General features: G+C 40.6%; 1 protein-coding gene across 4 annotated transcripts in view; it reads left to right on the top strand.

Annotated features, from left to right (window-relative positions):
- Positions 1-19,732, top strand: part of ZNF536 (zinc finger protein 536) — a 353,142-nt gene extending 333,410 nt beyond the window's left edge. For all 4 annotated transcript variants that reach the window (XM_056361145.1, XM_056361142.1, XM_056361144.1 and 1 more), the window contains one exon: positions 16,433-19,732. In XM_056361145.1, coding sequence (XP_056217120.1) covers positions 16,433-16,668 — 236 coding nt within the window. In that variant the 3' untranslated portion in view covers positions 16,669-19,732. The remainder of the gene's footprint in view (positions 1-16,432) is intronic.
- The last annotated feature ends 274 nt before the right edge of the window (positions 19,733-20,006 follow it).

Genomic DNA, 20,006 nt, shown 5'->3' with positions numbered 1-20,006 from the left:
ATACTCTCTTTTATACTTACAGGACATATCATCAGCCAAATGTCTCTTCCTTGTACATCTGACACTGTGAGACATTCGTCCTTTAATACAGAATTTATCTTATTTGGCACTATTTACCTAAACATGGTCTGTTGATAAAGTCCTTGCTGTACAAATGGAAAGGCAGTTGACTAAATCCCTTATTATAAATAATCACTGTCTATCTTTCAGTGTAAATTCAAGGACATGTTCACTTTCAAGCTATCAGTTCAATTAGAAAAGGTCTATTCACTGTCGATGTCTATATCTCATGGAAATAGGAAAGCACAGTTAATAAACAAATCAAACTATTTTAAAAAATAGCACAGTGGATTATGAATTCTAGAGCCCATGCTGATGGTGACACTGTCAGGACACATGCTATACAAAAATACATGCAAACGGTTTTATCTAAATTTTTTATGCTACCTTCAGGATTTAAATCTGACCTTTGTGCCTTCCCCCCCCGCCCCCAATACTCAGATTTTTAACATTATTTCAGAAGATGCTGCCTATAACGTACCTTCCCTATATTAAAATTTAAAGAATCACTTTGTTCATGTATAAAATGCTAGTTAAGCCTTATTCCATTTACTTCTTTCTGTTAAAGAACAGAAAACTGGTTTGGGGTTGTGAACAAATGTGTATAGAGTAACGGCTCGGGACAGCAGCCTGCCGCAGAGCCGCGGAGCAGGAGCAGGGGCTCAGGGTCCTATCACTGTCCTCGCCTTTCCCAGCTTTACTGGGATGGCTGGGGCAGTTTCCTGTTCCAGAAAGGCTCTAGCTGCGGTAGCCCCGTGATTATAGAAAAATCTCTCTCCTTTCTTTTTAGAAGTAACTCTAGCCTTTAGAGTTATGGAAAAATGCTTCAAAGAAACAAACCAGAAAGCTGGAAAAAGTCCAAAAAGAATCCCAGATTTTTATTTTTTTTTTTAATTTACCTCATGGTATTAATCACATCCTATGGAATTTAAAGGAGCTTTTCCAGCAGCCTGTGTCTTGATAGCCAGAGGCTCAGACTGGAAAGGGCTTTGCATGTAGGCAAGGTCAGCCCTGCTGTCCTCCATCCGTGTGTGGCTGCAGCCCTGCGTTTGTCTGAGATCAGAATTTGGCTCCTGATGGATATTTCCACACAGTATTTACCACCCTAGAAGGAGTGATTATATTTAATGGCAGAATTTCAGTTGACTTCTCACTATGTATTGAGTTGACCTTTAAGTTAAACCACAGATTAATTTTTTTTAGTTGTCTCTTTAAGTACATTTATAGACCTCTCTGTTCCGATTAGCATAACGGTAGATAGAGAAAAGTTACCTGGGTCAGGTTATTTGTTGAAATCAGAGGAATTGCATGGCTTCTCCTGAAAGCAAATATTTTGGCCCCTTCTAGCCGCTGTATACATTAGTTTTGTTGCAAAATGATTTTGGTTTATACACAGAGACACCCAAGTGGGTATCAGTTTGCTTGAAAGCCCGGAGCCTGCCATTGATTTCGTATAAATAAACCTTCTCTCTGGAAGACCATGGCAGTCAGTGAAGCTGACATGAGATGGAGTGGCTGTCCCTTAGGCAGAAGATGTGCCGGGTACCCATGGCAGGAATGTTGGCCCCTTTGCTGCCTGATGTGCTGTGTTTGGCTTCCGTCCGAGGTGTGGATCACTTTTACTCTAATCATCAAAAAAATACCCAAACACCCTAAATGGACGCTTTGCGTCCCACTGCCCATGGAAACTTCAGTATCTTGGGCTTCCACAATTTTCTTCAAAATAAAATCCTCAGTACCACCCGGTCCTCTCTGTACAGACTGCCACAGAAGCCGTTGGAAGGGGATTTTGGTTTTGTTTCCTTTAACATCTAATGGATCCGCTGCATAGTCCTCATGCTGGGTGGCAACACTTGGGGTTAGGGACGTGGGTGAGTGCACACGCCAACCCTCAGCTCTGGGTGCTGATTATTGGTCTGTGTGCAATGCAGACAGCAGCCAGCCAACTCCGGGTGACCTGTAGCGATGCTAAAAATCACCACCCTCCCAACTGGTGGCCAGTGGCCTCTCGCTGGCCAAGGGGGCTCCAGCCTGCAGGCAGGTGGCAGCGGGACGGCGCTGCGGGTGCACCTCTGCAGGTGATGGGCTGGTGGCCCCTCGCACACCCAGCATCCTAGGGGCACTCCGGCCCTCTCACACCGGGAGCGAATACCACATAAAAATAAACACAAAAATAAATACGAAAGGAACGTGTATTAGATATGAAACAATGTAATGTGCCAGCTTTTAGCCCTAGGCAAATTTTCATGTCTCTCTTAGGAATTTTTGTAAGTAAGGGTTAGGTGACGAGGCCCCAGCTCGGAGACAACTTACGCTCACGTATTGTGCAAGCACGTGTGCATTCCCACAGAAGTCTGTGGGATGACACACAGGCTTTATAGTATGCATAACCTTCAGCAATTTGCTGAATCAGGGCCTAAATACTGAAATATTGTTTAATAGCGCTGGCTCCACAATGAAACTTTAGAAGGCACATTTCCCTCTCAGTGTCTCTCCGTAAGGCTCATCAATGATAATGGAGTTACATTAGGCACATCTAAAGTTAATTATACAGTTACCTCCCTCTTTGGCCCCCATTTTTCAAGGAGAATATGATAAAAAAAAATCCTCTGTCTTCTAACATCTATTTTTATTTGAATTTTGATCTGCCATCTAGATGAAAGAATAAACAGCACACTAAGAAGACCTTAGGTAGGTGGGTCTGGATGTTTGTGAGCTGAGAGAGGGGCATTGAAGATGTGTTAAGAAAACCTGCAGAATAATATCTATAGAAACCAAAGCAAAAGAAATATTTAGGGCAGGTTGTTAATAAATTGTAGGAAAGCTCTTCCTTTTTAGAAAGAAGTGGGTGGCTTTTAGGGATGCTGATTTATTTTGGAGTGTGGCTTTAGGGTTATGCTTTAATTGGAAAAGGCAAATGCTAGTGTTCACTAAAAACTCAGATGTAGAGATAAGGTTGAATGTAACAGTAGATCTGGAAATGCTGCAATTCACTGCATATTAAAAACAAAAAGTAATTTTTACGTTTGGTTGTTTGGTTCTTTTAACATGATTTCACAGTTGAATCTGGTGAACCAAAATCCTCTATCCCAAGCACAGGTCTCTGAATGTCTTGATTTTGGTATATGTGCACATTGCTGAGGGATGCCAGGTTTGTCGAGGGATCCAGTAGCTTTGACATACTCCAGTTTACAGTACTTGGAGTGTGCTCAGTTGCTAATCTGTTTTGCATGTGAGATCACTGTGCTTTAGCGTGACAGCTAAGAAAAATGTCATTTTATTTTTAATTGGAGCAAGATACAATTTTGGGGGGAAAAAAAAAAAAAATCTGATTCTTTGTTAGAGATTTGTTCCGTAAGAGTCCAGTCAGAAAGCTTCCAGTACTTAAGAAAGTCAAATTCCTCGCTGAGCGTTCCCATGAGCTCCCATGGAAGCCAGTGGGAGTTGCACATGAGTACCGAGGGCAGCATTTGCCCTTAGGACTGAATTTCCCAACTGACTATTCTTTAAGACTGTCTTTTGATTAACGATCAGTTTGCAGCAGGCTAGGGCCAGAGAGGCAATGTGTACCCCACCGTTCAAATCTGTGGCAAAATATTCTACGGAGAGCTACTTAATAAAAATCAACTTGCTCCAATAGTCATTGAGAAATACCTCAACTGTTAGTAATCAATCGAGGGCTGAGTTGGGGGTGGTGGGGGGGTGGGGGTGGGGAGCGGGGGGAGAAATACAAAAGGACATCAAAGAGGTTCTCATTCCCAGTCTATTGCTCTATTTAAGGGTCCTATAATTCGGTGAGGTTGTGTGCTAAATAATTTGTAAGCCTTCAGAACATCCAGGTTATTGTTTGTGGACAGATGGTGCATCACATTTTATTGCTTATTCCTTCTGTGGTTTCTCATATGCAGGACTGATGTGCACTCTGAAGTCTTTGTTTCCTTGCTAAAATCTCTAATCTAAAACAGCAATCAAGCACACAGACAGTGCTTCAGAAAGCATAATCATAGTTTTAAAGGGGGAAAAAAACATTTCGGCTGCAGTTAGGAAGCAGATGTGTTCCCTGAAAATGTGAAAGGTTATCAGAAGTATTAAAATAGGAAAATAGATATGGAATTCTGGAGCGCAGGGGAGAGCCTGTATTTTATTTCAGTACTGCAGGGTAGGTGTGCCTTTTCCTAGGCTACCTGCTTTGTATCTGGCTCTCTGTGGAGCTGGTGTAGCGAAAGCCTTTGGAGACCGGCTTTTGCTTCCACCTTTCCCCCTGAGATTGGCAGTCTTTGTCTCGTACAGGCAAGGAGCAGCCGTGTTGTGATCCTGGAACCGCTGCTGCCCCGAAGAGTTAAATCATGTTGATATACAGGAAGGAAATGGAATAGACTAACTCTACTCTTTTCTTCCTACGGATTTTTCTTTTTATTCTGAAGATAGAATTACTGTTTGTAAGCATCTGAAAGTCATTAGTGGCTCTGCAGTCTGTCAGGTGCCGACGCAAAAAACTGCTGAAACTGAACGGGTTCCTGTGCGGAGTGCTGGGAATTTGTCATGTGCTGATGAGCAGTTATAATAATATATGAGCAAATCACAAGCATTCTGCAAATTAATCAAATTTTTTTTCCCCTTCTCCCTTGTCTCTGGGAGAGTGGCTTTGCCGGCAGACGTAGGTGAAGCAGTTTTACTCACAGATGGTAGCTCTGGCATCAGATGGAATTTATATAACAGTAATTCTGATTTCCTGCCAAAGTAGCGCTGAAAACACCAGGGAGATTGTACAAGACAAGTCATGTGGTTTTGCTGAGGTTGTTGTGGGAAGTTTAAGGGGGGAAATCTCAAATTTTCCTCTTTGCATTTATTGTTTTAGCCTGAAGGGCCAGAAATTGTACACCATTCTGCCATAGGCGAAATCCAACACATCTTTTTTTATGAATTGCGCTGAAAGAGTGCTTCCCAGCTGTTGAAACTGCTGGTGGGGAGGGAGCCACATGACTCCTCATCCTTTCCCTTTCTGTACAAGGATTAAAGGAGGGAGGGTTCAAAAGGTTGCTGCACTACATGTTGGAGAGAGGCAGGGTCTCCCTTCCCAGGAAGCGATGCCATGTTCACTTAGGTTGTACTCCCTCTGGCATCGCGAAATAGGCGGGGGGAGGGGGGCGGGGGGGCTTGCAGGGGTTTCGGTAAACATGTTGGCAAAGGCTCTTCCTCGTCGTTAAAACGGGGGCTTTTCCTGTGTGAGGGTACTCGAGTAGATTAAGGTTATTAGTTGTGTCTCCGCTGACATTTCCAGCTTGATCAGTAAAATCCAGAAACACTGGGTTGTTGTTTTGGTTTTGGTTTTTTTTACCTCTTAAGGGTAGGTCCTTAGTGCGCGTGTTAGACCACCGAAACACGTGCTGATTTGATGGCAGGTCCAATCCTGACTGTGTCCGGAGCATCACGGATCTGTCCAAACTGCCGGCTTGTGACAAGGATGCAGGAACAGAGTCAGGCCTGGTGGCTTTTGAATCAGATCACGCTTTTTTAAAGATAAAAAAGCAGTCTTCCCTAGAAAAATATTACGGTGTTTTGATAATAGCAGCATATTGAGTAATGCATGGGGCATAGCAAGACTGCTGTGACACTAAAAGAAAAAAATCGAGGTGAGCCGAACGGGAGAACTTTCAGGGGCTGTTTTTAATAAAGAGGTGAATTTTTTCTGCAGTAGGAAAAATGATAAAAAGATGGCGTATCAGCTACATTATGCAACAAAGTAATGCTGCTGTGTTTTTATAATGTAAGGCACTGCCCATTTGTTTTGGTTTACGTGACTGCAGTGAAATAAGTGGATTAGACTGAAACTTTAGCATGCTTCATTGCAGCTGGTTGCAGACATCTGTCATTCCTCAGCCATACATTCTGGATCATGCCAAGAAGAAAAAGCAAAGTCTGACACCTTTCATTTTAGAGAGCCTTTTATAGGAAAGAAAAGGAGAAGAGGAGAAAGCATTTCCTTTGTGACTTAATAAAAAAGACACTTTTTCTGTGACATCAACAGTACTTTCCAGAGGGAGAGGTCCTGCAAAGTTAATGCTCGATTTATTCTTTGCAGCCTTTTAATTTTTACTGGTTGAGCTCCTGATTTGTTGAAGGGGGTATGATAAAAATATGCGTGTTTTTTCACAGAGGCATTAGCTATATGTACGCCTATGTAGGAGATGCGCCTGGCCAGAGGCAGGTGATGCCAGTCCCTGCTCAGGCTGCGCTGGTGGCGATCCAGTGCAGTGGTGGCACATGATGCTGCAGCGTTGCTGATAATGAGGAGTTCTGCAAACTCCACTCACAAAATCCCATAAACAGATAATAGTAATGTTTTAGTGGAATGATTAGTGGGGTTGTGAGCTACTCGTGGATAATTTGAAATATTAGCTATTAGTGAGCTGTATATTTATTTACTTAAAGTGTTTTGGTTTTCCTCAGTCTTTTTACTAACATGCCGCTGTAGATGGAGAATCATGAGGTACGCGAAGAGTTCTAATGTGACAAAATACCACCTAGATTAGCCCAGTTACATAACAAAGCAACAAATAAAATTAAAGGAGAACATGCTTAGCCTAAGTGACATCATACATGCAGAAAACATTTATTCTGGCTTAGGGTCCCACTTCAGCAAGTGTTACACCACGCGGATAATCCCATTCCTTCCCACTTAGGTGATGTGCGCACCACCAGGCTGATGGGGACACTCCAGGTCCTTACCTGGCTGGGTATGGAGGGGCAGGTCTTCTCGTGGTGCAGGCTGTGTGGCTGTCCTGCTCAACAGCAGCTGAGGATATGACACATTGAAATGTGGGCAGGAAAAATTTAGAAAGCTGAGTATGGGATTTTTTTTAAATTCCATTCCACCAAATAAAATAAATAAGCTCAAGACAGTCGCCCAGAGTGAAAGAGAAAATGCTATTGTATTTATGAATTGCTAGGCAGAATAAAGGATATTTGGTAGTGAAATATCACTGAGAAGACCTTTCCTATTAGCACCTCTGGATTTCACAATCTCTTTACTGAAATCCCAGTGCCACCAGTGCAGCATTTATTCTGGGAAATCATAGGTACATTAAATTCAAATAGGGCTTTGTTCCAGAAGTCCTAAATGCTCCCTGAAATAATAAATATTTACTGAGACAATTAAGAAATATGACAGAACATTAGACAGAAAACTTGTGAATGACCTAGTAGGAAAGCTGAGATATTTTGCTCAAGGGGGTTAGAATGGGAATGTAATGCTATTGACGTGATTAAAATGAGTAAAGGAGTGAATAGACATAACAATTAATTGACATGTGTAAGTAAAGGCAAAGGTGGGACTCTGAACGTGTAATTTTGATAGTCAGAAGAACTCAGGGTTGGTTAAGATTAAAGGAAAGCCTCCCACTTACCTCCGAAATATGTTTCATTAGCTGCAGCCTACTTGGGATCCCCAAAGCATAATAGAAAGGGAAGGCTGGCAGAGGGCTGTATCCCGCTTCTGCCCTGGCTCGGGTACCTTCTCCTCCCGTGTGCAGGCACGCAGGCTGCAGAGGTGATGGAATGTGCTGGCTTCGCCTCCGGACTTTGGGTGAACAAGAATGGGTTCCAGAGTGGGGGGCATGGCTGGAAGTGAATGCTGATATTGTCAGCCGAGCTGTTGTGAGTTTAGGATTATGAAGGGGATTATGATTGAGGAATTTATAAATTGCAGTAACCATTGTCATTATAAATTTAGTCAGAGGTGGCCTACTCTTTAGAGTGGGTACCTAGTGCCCTTGATAAGAACTCTGTCCTCTACTTATGTGTATAAACTAAAGTAAATAAATATGAAAAATTAAATGTAATTAAATTTCCCAAAGCATGGGACAATGATAGTCTGGCATTTCAAGCTCAATCAATGACAGCATTGCCACTAACCTCGTTTGGAGCCCGCTGAGGCACTGGGCTCGTAACTCATGTTGTCATGTCAGAACCCAAACTGGTGTGCCGGCGTGCATGGGGCGCTGCACTGCAGTGGGCGGGTGCACCCGCTGGCACTGATCTGAAACACACAAGTCCTTAGAAAGCATAGTCTTCGGCTTTTTTTCAGAAATTTTGTCTTACAAGGTTCATATATTGTTTAATATTTGTTTAGGAGGACCTTTTAAGCTATTCTGCTGATGCTTTTCCTTTTTTCCAAGAAAAGGTCCATTTCCCTTCTAAATCGAAAGTTCCTGTGTGAAAAGCTTACTCTTCCGAAAAAGAAACAAATTCTGCGCTAGTGTCTGGAGCTGAGTAATCCTATTACTTTATCAGCTCTGCAAGGAATGGGAAATTTTTGTTTTCTAGGGTATTGCAAGCCTCCTTTATACCATTGGTGACTCCACTAGCCATTTTGTAATTTGTTTTTATTTAGTGTACTGCAGAGGGCTAGCGGGTTCCTCTGTCTGCCTCCAAATAATTATGATTCCCATGCTTTATATAACAAAGGCAACAAGCGCTAAATTAGTGGTGTTTTCCATAATTTTGTGACTGATTTGTTTAGTAAGTTAAAAGCATATATATGAAGAACAGTGGTAGAATTTTCTACTTCTTTCTCTGTATTGTGAGTGTCCAGGTGGTTGCTAGCCCGTGTCATACTGATCTACCCTTGGCTGTTTTACATAGCAGGGTTGGCTTCTTGGTGGTTTTCTTTTGCTTTTAAAGGAAAATTTAGTGTGTGATAATTAGTGATTGTAACCTTTTGAGACAGGAATTGAACTGATACATTAAGTGCAGTTTTTATTTTAGGGGGGATGTGTGAAATTAAGTTAATCTTTTAATAATATATGTTAAAGACAAAGTGTAGCACCAACTTTTGCTTTTCCCTGTCATCATTAAACCCTTTCGTATACTCATCAGCAAGTTGAAATACCTATTCAGAAACAGCCAGCACTGTATAATATACTAAATCAAGAGCAGACTCCACCTTTGATTACATTTCAGAAAAGTCATGTAGGTATCTGAGGGTTTAATTTGTTCCCATTAATGGAGGGTTTGTTTTTTTTTTTCAAAAAAACTAAAAAGCCTTGAAACAAATTGCTTACAGATTAGGTCTTTTCATTCTCCAGCTCTTCTGCAGCCAGTGATGGCTCTGTCATTTGCCACCCTGCTATTGCAGGTGCCTGCAGACCCAACGTCCTTCTTGGCAGAGCACCATGGTGGCGGTGCCACGTGGTGGTTTTCGATGGGTGCTGGCCTCAGGACAGTGCTGTACACCACATTACCCCCTACAGGACATTTCTTCTGGATCACTAACCTGCCATGGGAGACTTCACAGGTGGATAAATCCTACTAGGTTTAGGACAATTATCCCAAACCTCCTTAATGCATTTATTTAGGATCAAGCTGGTGGCCATGTTTTGCCATGAGCTGGGTCTTTACCCCAAATTTACCCTCCGCTAATTAAGATCTCTCCTGTAATCCACAGGAAAAGAAAGGTTCTTATAGATGGCAGTTCTGTGTTTGGACCTGATCTGCCCCAGCAGTATCTGCTATGTATTAGTGAGGGGGGATTTAGGTAACTCATGTGGTGCCTCTTATCATGAACAATTCCTCTGGTTATTCTAGGACTATTTGTGGGATCGAGCCTGGTAATGAAAAAATCCAGCTGAATGGAGGGTAGTCAGGGGGCTGCCATAACTTTAGCTGTCCCATGGGAAACACATGACCCAAAGCCTTAGGTGAAAATGTTCCCAGGCCTTCCTAAAATGTGGATACTTACACTTTTTTTATATGTACTTCTACAGTAAATCATCAAAAAAGCCTCAGACAAGGCTCTTTGGTTTTATGGCCTTTCCTGGTCAACATGAAATAGAGAGTTTTTAGAATTTAATTTCCTTTTCTTTTTTTTTTTTTTGTAATCCAATAAACGTATAAACTTCACAGAATATTGTAATTTTCCCAGAAGACCATCTTGGTTGGTCCTGGACCTGTGTGTAAATAAACATATACTTTTCAATTGTTTTATAAAAACTTTTATTACATGTATGAACTGGATTGGATGTACTTTAATCTGTCTGGTATTTGGGGAGTTTCGTAAAATGCATATTTTGAGACCAATAAAGTGGAATGGCTCAATCAGAGCCATTATTGTCTATTGGACAAATATATTTATTCAGCATTTCGCCATCCATACTGTTATGCTCCAGATCAGAATGGCTGTTTTAGAGCCATTCTGCTCTCCTGGGTAATGCATACAGTACTTGGGATGTTTGCTGTGGATAGTAAATGTATTTATGAAAATTTGTACGTTAAAAAAAGGAAATGGCACTAGCCAAGATTTAAATGAAAATAGTTCTCCCTTTGCAAATACTTGTTATTATGCTATAATAGCGTTACTTTCAAATGGCAGCATTCACCAAGATGTCTGGGACCTGGAGGCTGTGGTCTGAGAAAGCCGTGGGCTCAGCCCAGTAGTCACTGCCAGAGAACAGGAGATGCTCAAAAAGCCTTTCTTCCTACGCGGAAAGCACACGGCCATCGTCGCCTGCTGTTACTTCTGAGGCAGTGCGCGCTTCATCTGTTTAAAGATGATTGTACCTCGAACACGATCTTGCGTAGGAAAAAAGTTTTAAGGCAGCTCTTCCTGGGGAGGACCAGGCTCACTGAAGGTTTGAATGCGGCTTGCTGCCTTTGCGCTGCAGCAGATGTGTGATTACATGGAGCGTTCCACCAGAACGTTGTGGGACTGAGCATCTCGGTGCAGCAGGCAGTGACCATTGATCTTAAGCCACTGCAGCTGGTCCTGCAGGAGTGTCTGGTCGTGGCCGGAGGTGGCCTGGCCATTTGGAATTGCTACAGCAGCCCAGGAGGTCAAGTCCAGATCTTTGGTGGCCAGCATCATAGCTAAAGAGATTTGCTTCCAAGAAATCTAAGCCTTTGAGGCTTTTCAAATATCTCTTAGTGCAGTAGTTATTTATTTGTTTTAAAGAGGTAATTGCTGTTATTTCGATTTTTACCAAAAGGGGATTCTTAAACCAGGCAAAGAAATTTGAAATGAGTTTGCTGTATTACATCGCTGTAAGTGCTTTAGCCATTGGCCATCTAAGGGAAAACATTCTGTCAGATAATCATGGCCATTTTTGCATTTTAAGGGAACAAATGTCATATCTAAGAAACACATTTTATCCAGGACTTAATTATAATTTATATTACATTGCAGAGCATTTGTTTTCTGTTCATCGTTTTATTGCTCTTCTGCCTTTTCCTGAAATTTATGCATTAAATTGTGTGTCTGTGTGTCTGTATGCGTGTATCTGTGTGTATATATGTACACATATGCAATATAATAAAAAGTGGTGTAGTGGGGACAACAGACGGCTTGTGTGTGATGTATTATTGGCATTTTTCTTTCAAATTACCATTTTCTTGCTGCTTTGGGAGAAAGCCATGATTTTTCTGTGATTAGTACACTTTTAACAATCTGGAATAAATTCCTGATCTTATTCATGTGCCTAGTTCAATGCCCATTTTTACGTTTTAGTGCAAACCCCTACATATGTGCCTGTAATACCACAAAAAATAAGATGTTTCTTTGTGGAAATTTTTATGGAATTTGGATGCCGATCAAATATTTTTAGAAGTGGGGAATTAATGCAGCTTGACCATGTAAATGATTTTTTTAATGAAAAAGGCTTTAGTATTCATATCTCTCTCTCTGTGTCTTGTTTGTGTATTCCTTTGTGCTAATCTTAAATAATGGATCCATATCAAAGTTAATAAATTAGTAACTATTAGCAGTGTTTGGATTACAGTAAGTGACCCAACGACACTTCGTTGACATTGACTTTTTATGTGTTCCAATAATACATTCTGAGCTTTAAAAATAAGACAAAGCAAAATAGGTTTGGCAAGTATTTGAATCCTTAACAACTCACAGGCAATGGCTTTGTTTAAATCCAAGGCCTCTGCCTTAAATATACTTTCCTTTAAAATGGTTCTAAAACCCAGATTCTGAGATCCACGTCTTCCTCAAAACCTGCATTTTCTGACTCTGTTCAGCTGGTGCACCATGTTGGGCTGCATCAGTCATGACATGTTATGAAACCTAACGCGATGTGACTGATGCAGGTTGACACGATGTGTCACAAAGCAACATATCAGATCACAAACTTGAAAAAAGAAAAGAAACTTTTTTTTTTTCCTCTCAAAGTCTAAATTAATGAAGCAGCATATATTTTTAAAAAGGTGGACTAGTTTCGAGCGTTGAGGAATTTTTCTCAATATCGGTCCCACAGAAAAGTCTCCATCCTGACAAGAAAGTACCTCCTGTCCGCGCTCCTGCTTCTCTCCAGGGTGCAGTCAAGATTAAAGATGATGAGCCTAGGTCATCTCAGCAGTGCTGCCATTGCCAGGTCTGATCCTGGAAGCCTTGGATCACTTTCAGAGGACTGGATTCCACAGGCACTGGGTATAATCCCCCTTCCTGGGGAAGCCTGCACCTTCTAAAAATGTTCTTTGAGTCCAGCTACCATTGTTGTCATTTTATCTGGGGTTTATTATTATTATTTTCTGCCGTTCCATTTCTTTGGACTGTCAGCTTCCATCCAGAGGATTAGCAAGTCTCTTCACATACTCAGTCACAGACTTCATAGAACATTGCTGCACAACAGGATTATTTCAGCTGCAAACAATAGATTGTCCTCTAGCCTCACTTTCTGATTGGAGAAAGATGCACCATAGTTTGCCCCCTTGTTGGCCCACCTTTAGTCTAATTTTCCTTACTACAAATGCAATGCATTACACATTATCTCCTGAACGATCAGGAAGATTTCTTTTTCTTTTTGAAGGGCTTTCATATAATTTTATTGGAAGATATATAGTGGGTAAAATATATATGAACTCTAGCTTGCTAAGGAAGAATCTACCAACGGCTGCTAGATAAAACATTATAAATTTATTGCCAACTTATCTGGGAAGGGTTATTTTAAGAGCCTGCTGCCCACAACAAGTTTTTGAGCTAAAATTAATGGATGGGATACCTAAGAGAAATGGGCATCTTCCTTCACCCCTTAGTTACAAACAAATTGCAGATATTGTTATCTTTGCAAGTGAGAATAATCTCTAGTTTTTGTACTACTTCTGCTGTAAACAATGTACCGCTTGCTTTCCTATGACCCTCACTCTGTATACATATTTATATATTATTCATACCAGATTAAAAATGAATGTGCTCTTTACCACAGTTGTACTGCATAGTGACAATACAAATTAACTTATTGTGTACTTACTTTTCACAAGGCAGTGATGTGAAATTTTGATGGCCTGAAAAAGTAAGTCGTGGGGGAGGCAACGCCAAACTGAATCCTTGTAGGTGCACTTTATATTGTCTGATTTATTAAAGTGCATTGAATTAATAAATGGCATTCTCTGTATGGAATTGCACGGGTTTGAACTTGGTTCAGTGACAGGCAGAAGGAGTTGCCTTTCAGTATGATGCGTGTGAGGTGGTTAGCTCCATCCACGCTTCGTGGATTCCATTTTTACAATTTTTTTTCTGTGCAGGAAGGAGTTAGGATGGACAGTTAATGACAGCCACTTGTGGGCAAAGCTGCTTGGTGAGATCTCACACTGTTGGCTAGCAGTACCAATTCATGCTAAAACTGTCCAGTGTATTTCCATGCTACGTGATGCTTGAGGGGTTCAGAGGGGTGGCTGATGGGTGTGTTGTGCCTACTTGCTCCTCAAGTTCCATCGCTCAGTCTGTGCTCCCTGCAGGCTGCTCTGCGAGCAGTTATCAGGGACATTGCACTATCGATGGCACATCCAGTTTCTGGCACACAAGAAGGACCAAATAAACAGGATATGGTTTTGCTTTTCCATAGCATCAGTAAAACCAGAGTAAATAAGGCTGGAGGGCAAGTTGTACCATTTCCCACAACTTATCAGGGCGTCTTCTCCTCATAGCAAGGGGAACCAGTGGTCAGATGGTCAAATTAAACACTGGAAATACTGGAAGGGAGCTGGTGTTGCTGGTGTAGTCTCACATCTCAGTGGATGTGACAGTGGCAGGCCTTTATCTTTTTGGAAAAAGGGGAAAATCACTTTGATTTGTCATGGAGCGAGACTCTCTCCCCCTTACACAACATTACTCCCACTTTGGCCAAAGGCGTTTGGGCACCTCCCCAAGCAGAGGATGCAGCAGACCCCGTAACTCTGCCCGGTCAGAGGCGTCACCCAAGAGGGAGAAAAAGGAGAAGGAAAGAAAGAGGCCAGAACCCAGCTGTGAATTCTGGTGATGTTATCCACCTGTGACAAACAGTGGGGGAGATGTAATGGTTTTCTCAGATTATTTTTTTTTTTTCCCTCAGTTTTCAAATATTTCTAGTTTTTCTGAAACAATGAAGGTCAGATTGTCCCTGGACCTTCTTCATACCCAGACAGTTTTGAGAGTGCTTCCAGTTTTTAAAACTATTGTATTCAAAATTTTTCAAGCATATTTGTGCTTGTGTATTGATTTGAGGACTGACTCTAAGAGGCACTAGAGACACCTTCAATCTCTCGTTCACTATTTCCTCATTTCTTCTAGCTGAAATTTTTCTTTGAAAGCCCAATTCAATTTCTGTAACATTATCTATATAGGTTTCTTCCATTGCTATCACTATGAAATTTTCTGCTGAAATTTGACTTTCTAAAGATTAGCAGCTTACAGGTGTAATTTCTTTTTCCTTATGAAATTGTTGAGGAAAATGTCTAATCCAGGAGAGAACTAGAAGATCGACCTGCATTCCACCCCAAGAATTTATGCATAAACATGCATGTTGGAGGTCTTAGGGTGGTGGTCATGTTTCTGGCAGTCTTCAACTTGTAAAAGCAAAGGCTGGAAGGGAAAGGAAACATGCCTGTAGTCCTGGGGCATAGGGCTTAGGTGATTGTGGACTGGCCTTAACACTTCTTTCCTCTGGGTAGCAAGCAGTACGTTTGGGGGGACTCAGCTTTCCAGTGGTAGCTTTAGCGTTACAGAAAAAAAGGCAAGCTGAGCAATCCAGAACATTAATACCAGCTCAGGTGGATTTACTCTGCTGGAGATGCTCATGCTGGTGTGCCAGCATTTTTCCAGGCTCCTGTCTCTGCTGGGAGGGCTACAGCACCATTACCATTCCAGTATAGGTGATATCAGACCAGTGCACAGCAAGCATCTATTTGCTTATCTGTTAAATTGCCAACTAAAATTGAGGTGAGATGATCCCAGCCCCTTCCCACAGAGAGGGAAGCACAATCCTCCTGCTCTGCTACCCCGGCATCTGTTTTATGCCTGCTAGGCAGTACCACAGCAGCAGAGAAAAACGTGCTCTTGAAATGTGGAGATAGGGTATTGTTTTTCACTTATCCTGGCTTTATGTAGATGGTCTGGCACATTTATTTATCCATTTATTTGAGCAAATTAAAGCAAGCTAAGCGCATTTGACCTCAGATGGTCCTGGTTTAAGTTAATTTGAGAGACAAAGCTCATAAAGTTCCAGTAAAACACATCAACAACTTCCCAGCATAGGTTGAAATGTGATTGCTGAAATATAACCTCCAAAACCAGATACAGCATGGAGATTCAAAGTCTCAATAATCTGAAAAATATGGGAAAGTATATAGATAGCCTTACTAAGAAGTGATATCTTTCATTCATGCCTTCGTTTTGCAGTCGGTTGCCGTTTCACCCACGAGAACTGCATCTATCAGATTTTGTACATTAACATTCCTTTTCTAATCTAGCTCGGACATTTTATTTTAAAGCTGGTGATAACCTCGGGCCCCGGTCCAGCAAGCACTTATGTGCTTGCATGTCTTTACTCACAGGAGTAATCTCACTGGAGTAAATGTTTGTAGGTTTGAGGGTTTGGTTATCTCAATCCATTATTTCTTTCCATTAAAAAGTCATCTGTGTGATTAAAATAAAGCATACAATTCTTTACTCAGAAACCCACCCAAAGACAGAGTGTGTTTATTAGACTAAGGGTCTGCACATTGTCATCCTTGAATTGCATTTCAATAAAAAAGATAATTAACCAATGTAAAAGAAGGCAGTCTTGTACGCGATTGCACTGTATTTACATGAGTTTAATTTGGATTGCAGGCTGACGGATTTACAGCTGGGTCTGAGGAGGGAGATGGAATAGCTGCGCTTCTCCAGAAAATCTGAAGCAGAGAGTTTTAAAATGCAGTTTCTTTAAGTGGGCATCATGCGAATAGCACAGATCTCTTCCTCTTGCTGGAGGCGCGCGGATGCCCTCCACCCAAGAGGAGGGGTTCCTGCTGGGGGCACACCGGTGCGCCCAGCGCTCTTGGGCTGTGCAGCGGGCGGGTCTGCAGGCACCGCGTACGTGAAATAAAAAAACTAACCAGGCTCTCATCTGTCACGCAGGTCACAGGCCTTTCCAGTGCAGATACTGCCCGTACAGTGCCTCTCAGAAGGGAAATCTGAAGACCCATGTTCTCTGTGTCCATCGCATGCCTTTTGACAACAGCCAGTATCCCGACCGCAGGTTCAAGCGCTCCAGAGTTGACTCCGAAGCTTCTGGGAATTTGGAGGAACCTGCAGCTGTCAAACCAGGGAGCTCAGCAGAGCTAACGGAGGAGGGCAGCAAGGCCCAGGAGTGATGCAGCTTGGCGGCTCTGTCTCCATACTGCAGTAGCCTTTTACACTGGGTTTAGAGATGCATTTGGATGAGGGTCAGCTAACTGCCTTCAATGGAAAAGAATGGTGTGCAAATTCCCAGAGGTGTACAAGATGCTGAAAACAGTCAAATATATGTATATGTACACGTACACACACATGCACATATATATATATATACACACACACACAGAGATACTCGGTCATACACACACTCAATATATATCGACATACACACACATACACACACACACAAAATACACACATTGTGTGTGTGTGTGTGTTTAAATATATATATTACACACGCAAAATAAATTTCCAGCCCTTGAAAATGGCTGCTAAACAGTTACCTGGCAACAAGTACTTCCAAACAATGTAGGTGGGATAATAAAGTGATTTAAAAATGTTAGGAGGTCGTTAGTTATTTAAAAAGCAGAGTAATTTCAAACTTTAGAGTGGTCTTTGTCCCAAAATAATGCTCTTAACAGAAAAACGATACCGTCTAAACGATTTAGTGTTGCCTTGAAGATTGAGGGGCTGTGTTTTCATTGTTGAAAACACCTTTATAATATGACACCAGCTGCTGTCATTTGCCTAGCATAGTAATGAGATGTGTTGGTAGACTGCCATGGTGCCAGTCTGACTGGAGCTGTCATTGCAGAGAAAATCAATTCAAGTGGTGTTGCAACTGCGGTATAGGAGAAACCTTAGACGGCCCATAAGCTAGGGTCAGTACTGACCTATACTGAAAAGTATTGTGATATTACATTTTCTTCTTTTTTTTTTTTTTCTTTAATATACAGCCAAATGAATTAATGGTTTAGAAAAAATCTGCAGCCCAATGTGTGATTGCAGATTTGAAATGTAATTCATTTTTTGTAATCATCTTTCAGTATTGAGGGAAATGCTTTTATTCTTTTTTTTTTTCCTTGTTGATGAAGAAGTAAGTTGCTATAAAAGTAGAAGTACAATATATAGGAATATTGTTTAGTGAAACTAGTCAGCCTTATCTATAGAAGGTGCTGGTGAGAAACAGAATTTTATTACATAGAAGGTTGGTAATTTTTTTTTCTTCTTCTCTTATTGTTTTCTTTCAAAATTCCTTTAAATTCCTTTTTTTTTTTTTTTTCTTTACACTTGAATGAAGGATTCCCCAGTCATGGTTAATTTTCATGTGTTAGTTTTTTGTAAGTGTTACAGACATAGTGCAGAAGTTTCTTTTGGAGCAAGCTCTTATAAAGTAGCTTGACCTAAAATATGAATCCAAACTTCCTGCTCTTTTGTCTCTAATGAAGAAAAGTGTTTTAGCTGATATTTCTTTGGTTTTGTAAAACAAATGCGTTTATATTTTTGCAGATTTTAGCTTTTTTACTGATTGGATGCTCCAAATTTAGCAAGGTCTTTTGCCACATAGGAAGCTTTTGAGAGACTATAATGAACCACATACTTAAAAAATCATAAGAAAAATAACTAAAGGTTTATTCTGAAATTCTCTGAATGGCATAAAATTTTAGCCTTCTAATGTACTTCCTTTGACAGAAGCAAAATTGGTGCTGTTTATTGTGATAGTACAGAAGTATTAACTTCTTCTAAAACAAAATCATCCAGACTTAAAAAAAAAACAAACAAAAACAAACAAAAAAAAAAAGTAAAAAACAAATCAATATTTCTTTGCAGGCTGGGAGCACAGAGTAAAACCCCAGGGCCTTAAAACTTCAGCTCTGCCTAAAGCAGTTTACAAAAAATACTAAACTGCAATCAATGTAAATAAAATTCTTAGCGCTACCCTGAGACTGGAAAAAAAAAAATCTCAGGCTAATAAGGAATACGGTTTGCATATGCTGTCGGAAAGGATGTCATCCAACTGAAGTTTCAGTTTAAATGAGGTCACTGTGTAACTTGGACCCATCTGGCACAGAGCAAGCTGCTTTTCTTGTTTTTCTAGTATAGTTCTCACTGCCTTACTTAAATCGAGTTGATAAACTTAATGCAACTGTTTCTATGATCCTAGATAAAGGATTGAAATGTTATTGAAACTTTCTGACTGTAGTAAGCTTTAGGATTTTAACTGCACTACTGTGTTTGGTGACTGTGTCAGTCGCTTGCTTTTGTGTGTTTGCGCCGCCTTCAGTATCTTAGCAAAAAAAAAAGAAAAAAAGAGAAAAAAACCCCCCGAAACCACCCCCCACATTCCATTTCTTGCACTTTTTGAGCTCTTTCAGTATTCTTTTGTGTCTTCTGAGCATTTTCAGATACGACAGGCAATAATTCTGTTTGTGACACTGGAAACATCTCCCGCTCCTTGTGATGTGTGTGTTGATTCCATTTGGTCGGGTGCTACTGTCCCTCTCCTCCCCTCTGACATAGCCCTTTTTTCCAGAACATTTGTAACTTGTAATACAAACAAGTGACAGCAGCAGTGATGCATTGTCAGTTTCTGAATATCATCATGCTTCTCATATCTAAACATGTCAAGTTTTTTCTCTGTAACTTCTGTAGTCTGTGATACTGGTCATAATACTGTCTACATTCCTACACAAAGAAAAATTTCTATCTTGGAGGAAATCTGAGATCAATAGAGTAGAGGATTTTGTTGCTATGCTTGTAACAATTAGAAAACTTTGTATTTAAAGTTTATTCTTGGTCATTATTTATTATTATAATACATCAGTTGACAGAACTTTATTCTGGTATAGAAGTATTAAAAGTTGTTTTTTCAGCAATGACTGTTTTCTTTCTGCTGTTAGAATAAAAATGTCTTTGAAGCAGTACAGTTTTATCCAGTGTTTTACGCAATAAAACCTCTACCTCTGAAAAAAAAGTTTTCCTACTTGCTTATGTTTATTAGGAACAGTTAAAACATTATTTTCTGCAGCTTTGTCAGATTTTAAAAAAAATTAATGTCAGTAAATTCACAGTTGTTAGGCAGTTACTGGAGTGTATTACGCTGGGTGTGTGTGCTCAGTCCACTTATTAATCTGAACAAATCTATATACAGTATATACATATATATATTATATATATTGTGCTTAATTAAAAGACTGTGGAAATCTGTTTTAGCATGTAGTAATAATTGTTTTATATACTACTACTTATGTACTATAGAAAAAGTCTTGGGGTCTATCAAGCTTTGATTTGAAAGTGTTTGAAGTGTGTATCATACACTATGATGTATAAAGTCATGTTTTCACATTAAAAAAAATCGTTTGTATAGATCATATATTTGGCTTTAGAAAATTGTGAGGTTTATTGTTATGGTGCATGTTAAGAAAGCTGCCCACGCCTCGAAGAATGTGCAAGTGCGAGAGCGCTTTCGTTCTCC

The sequence above is a fragment of the Falco biarmicus genome, chromosome 15 (assembly GCF_023638135.1).
Source record: "Falco biarmicus isolate bFalBia1 chromosome 15, bFalBia1.pri, whole genome shotgun sequence".
Classification (NCBI taxonomy): Eukaryota; Metazoa; Chordata; class Aves; order Falconiformes; family Falconidae; genus Falco; species Falco biarmicus.
This window is presented reverse-complemented; position numbering and strand designations above follow the sequence as displayed.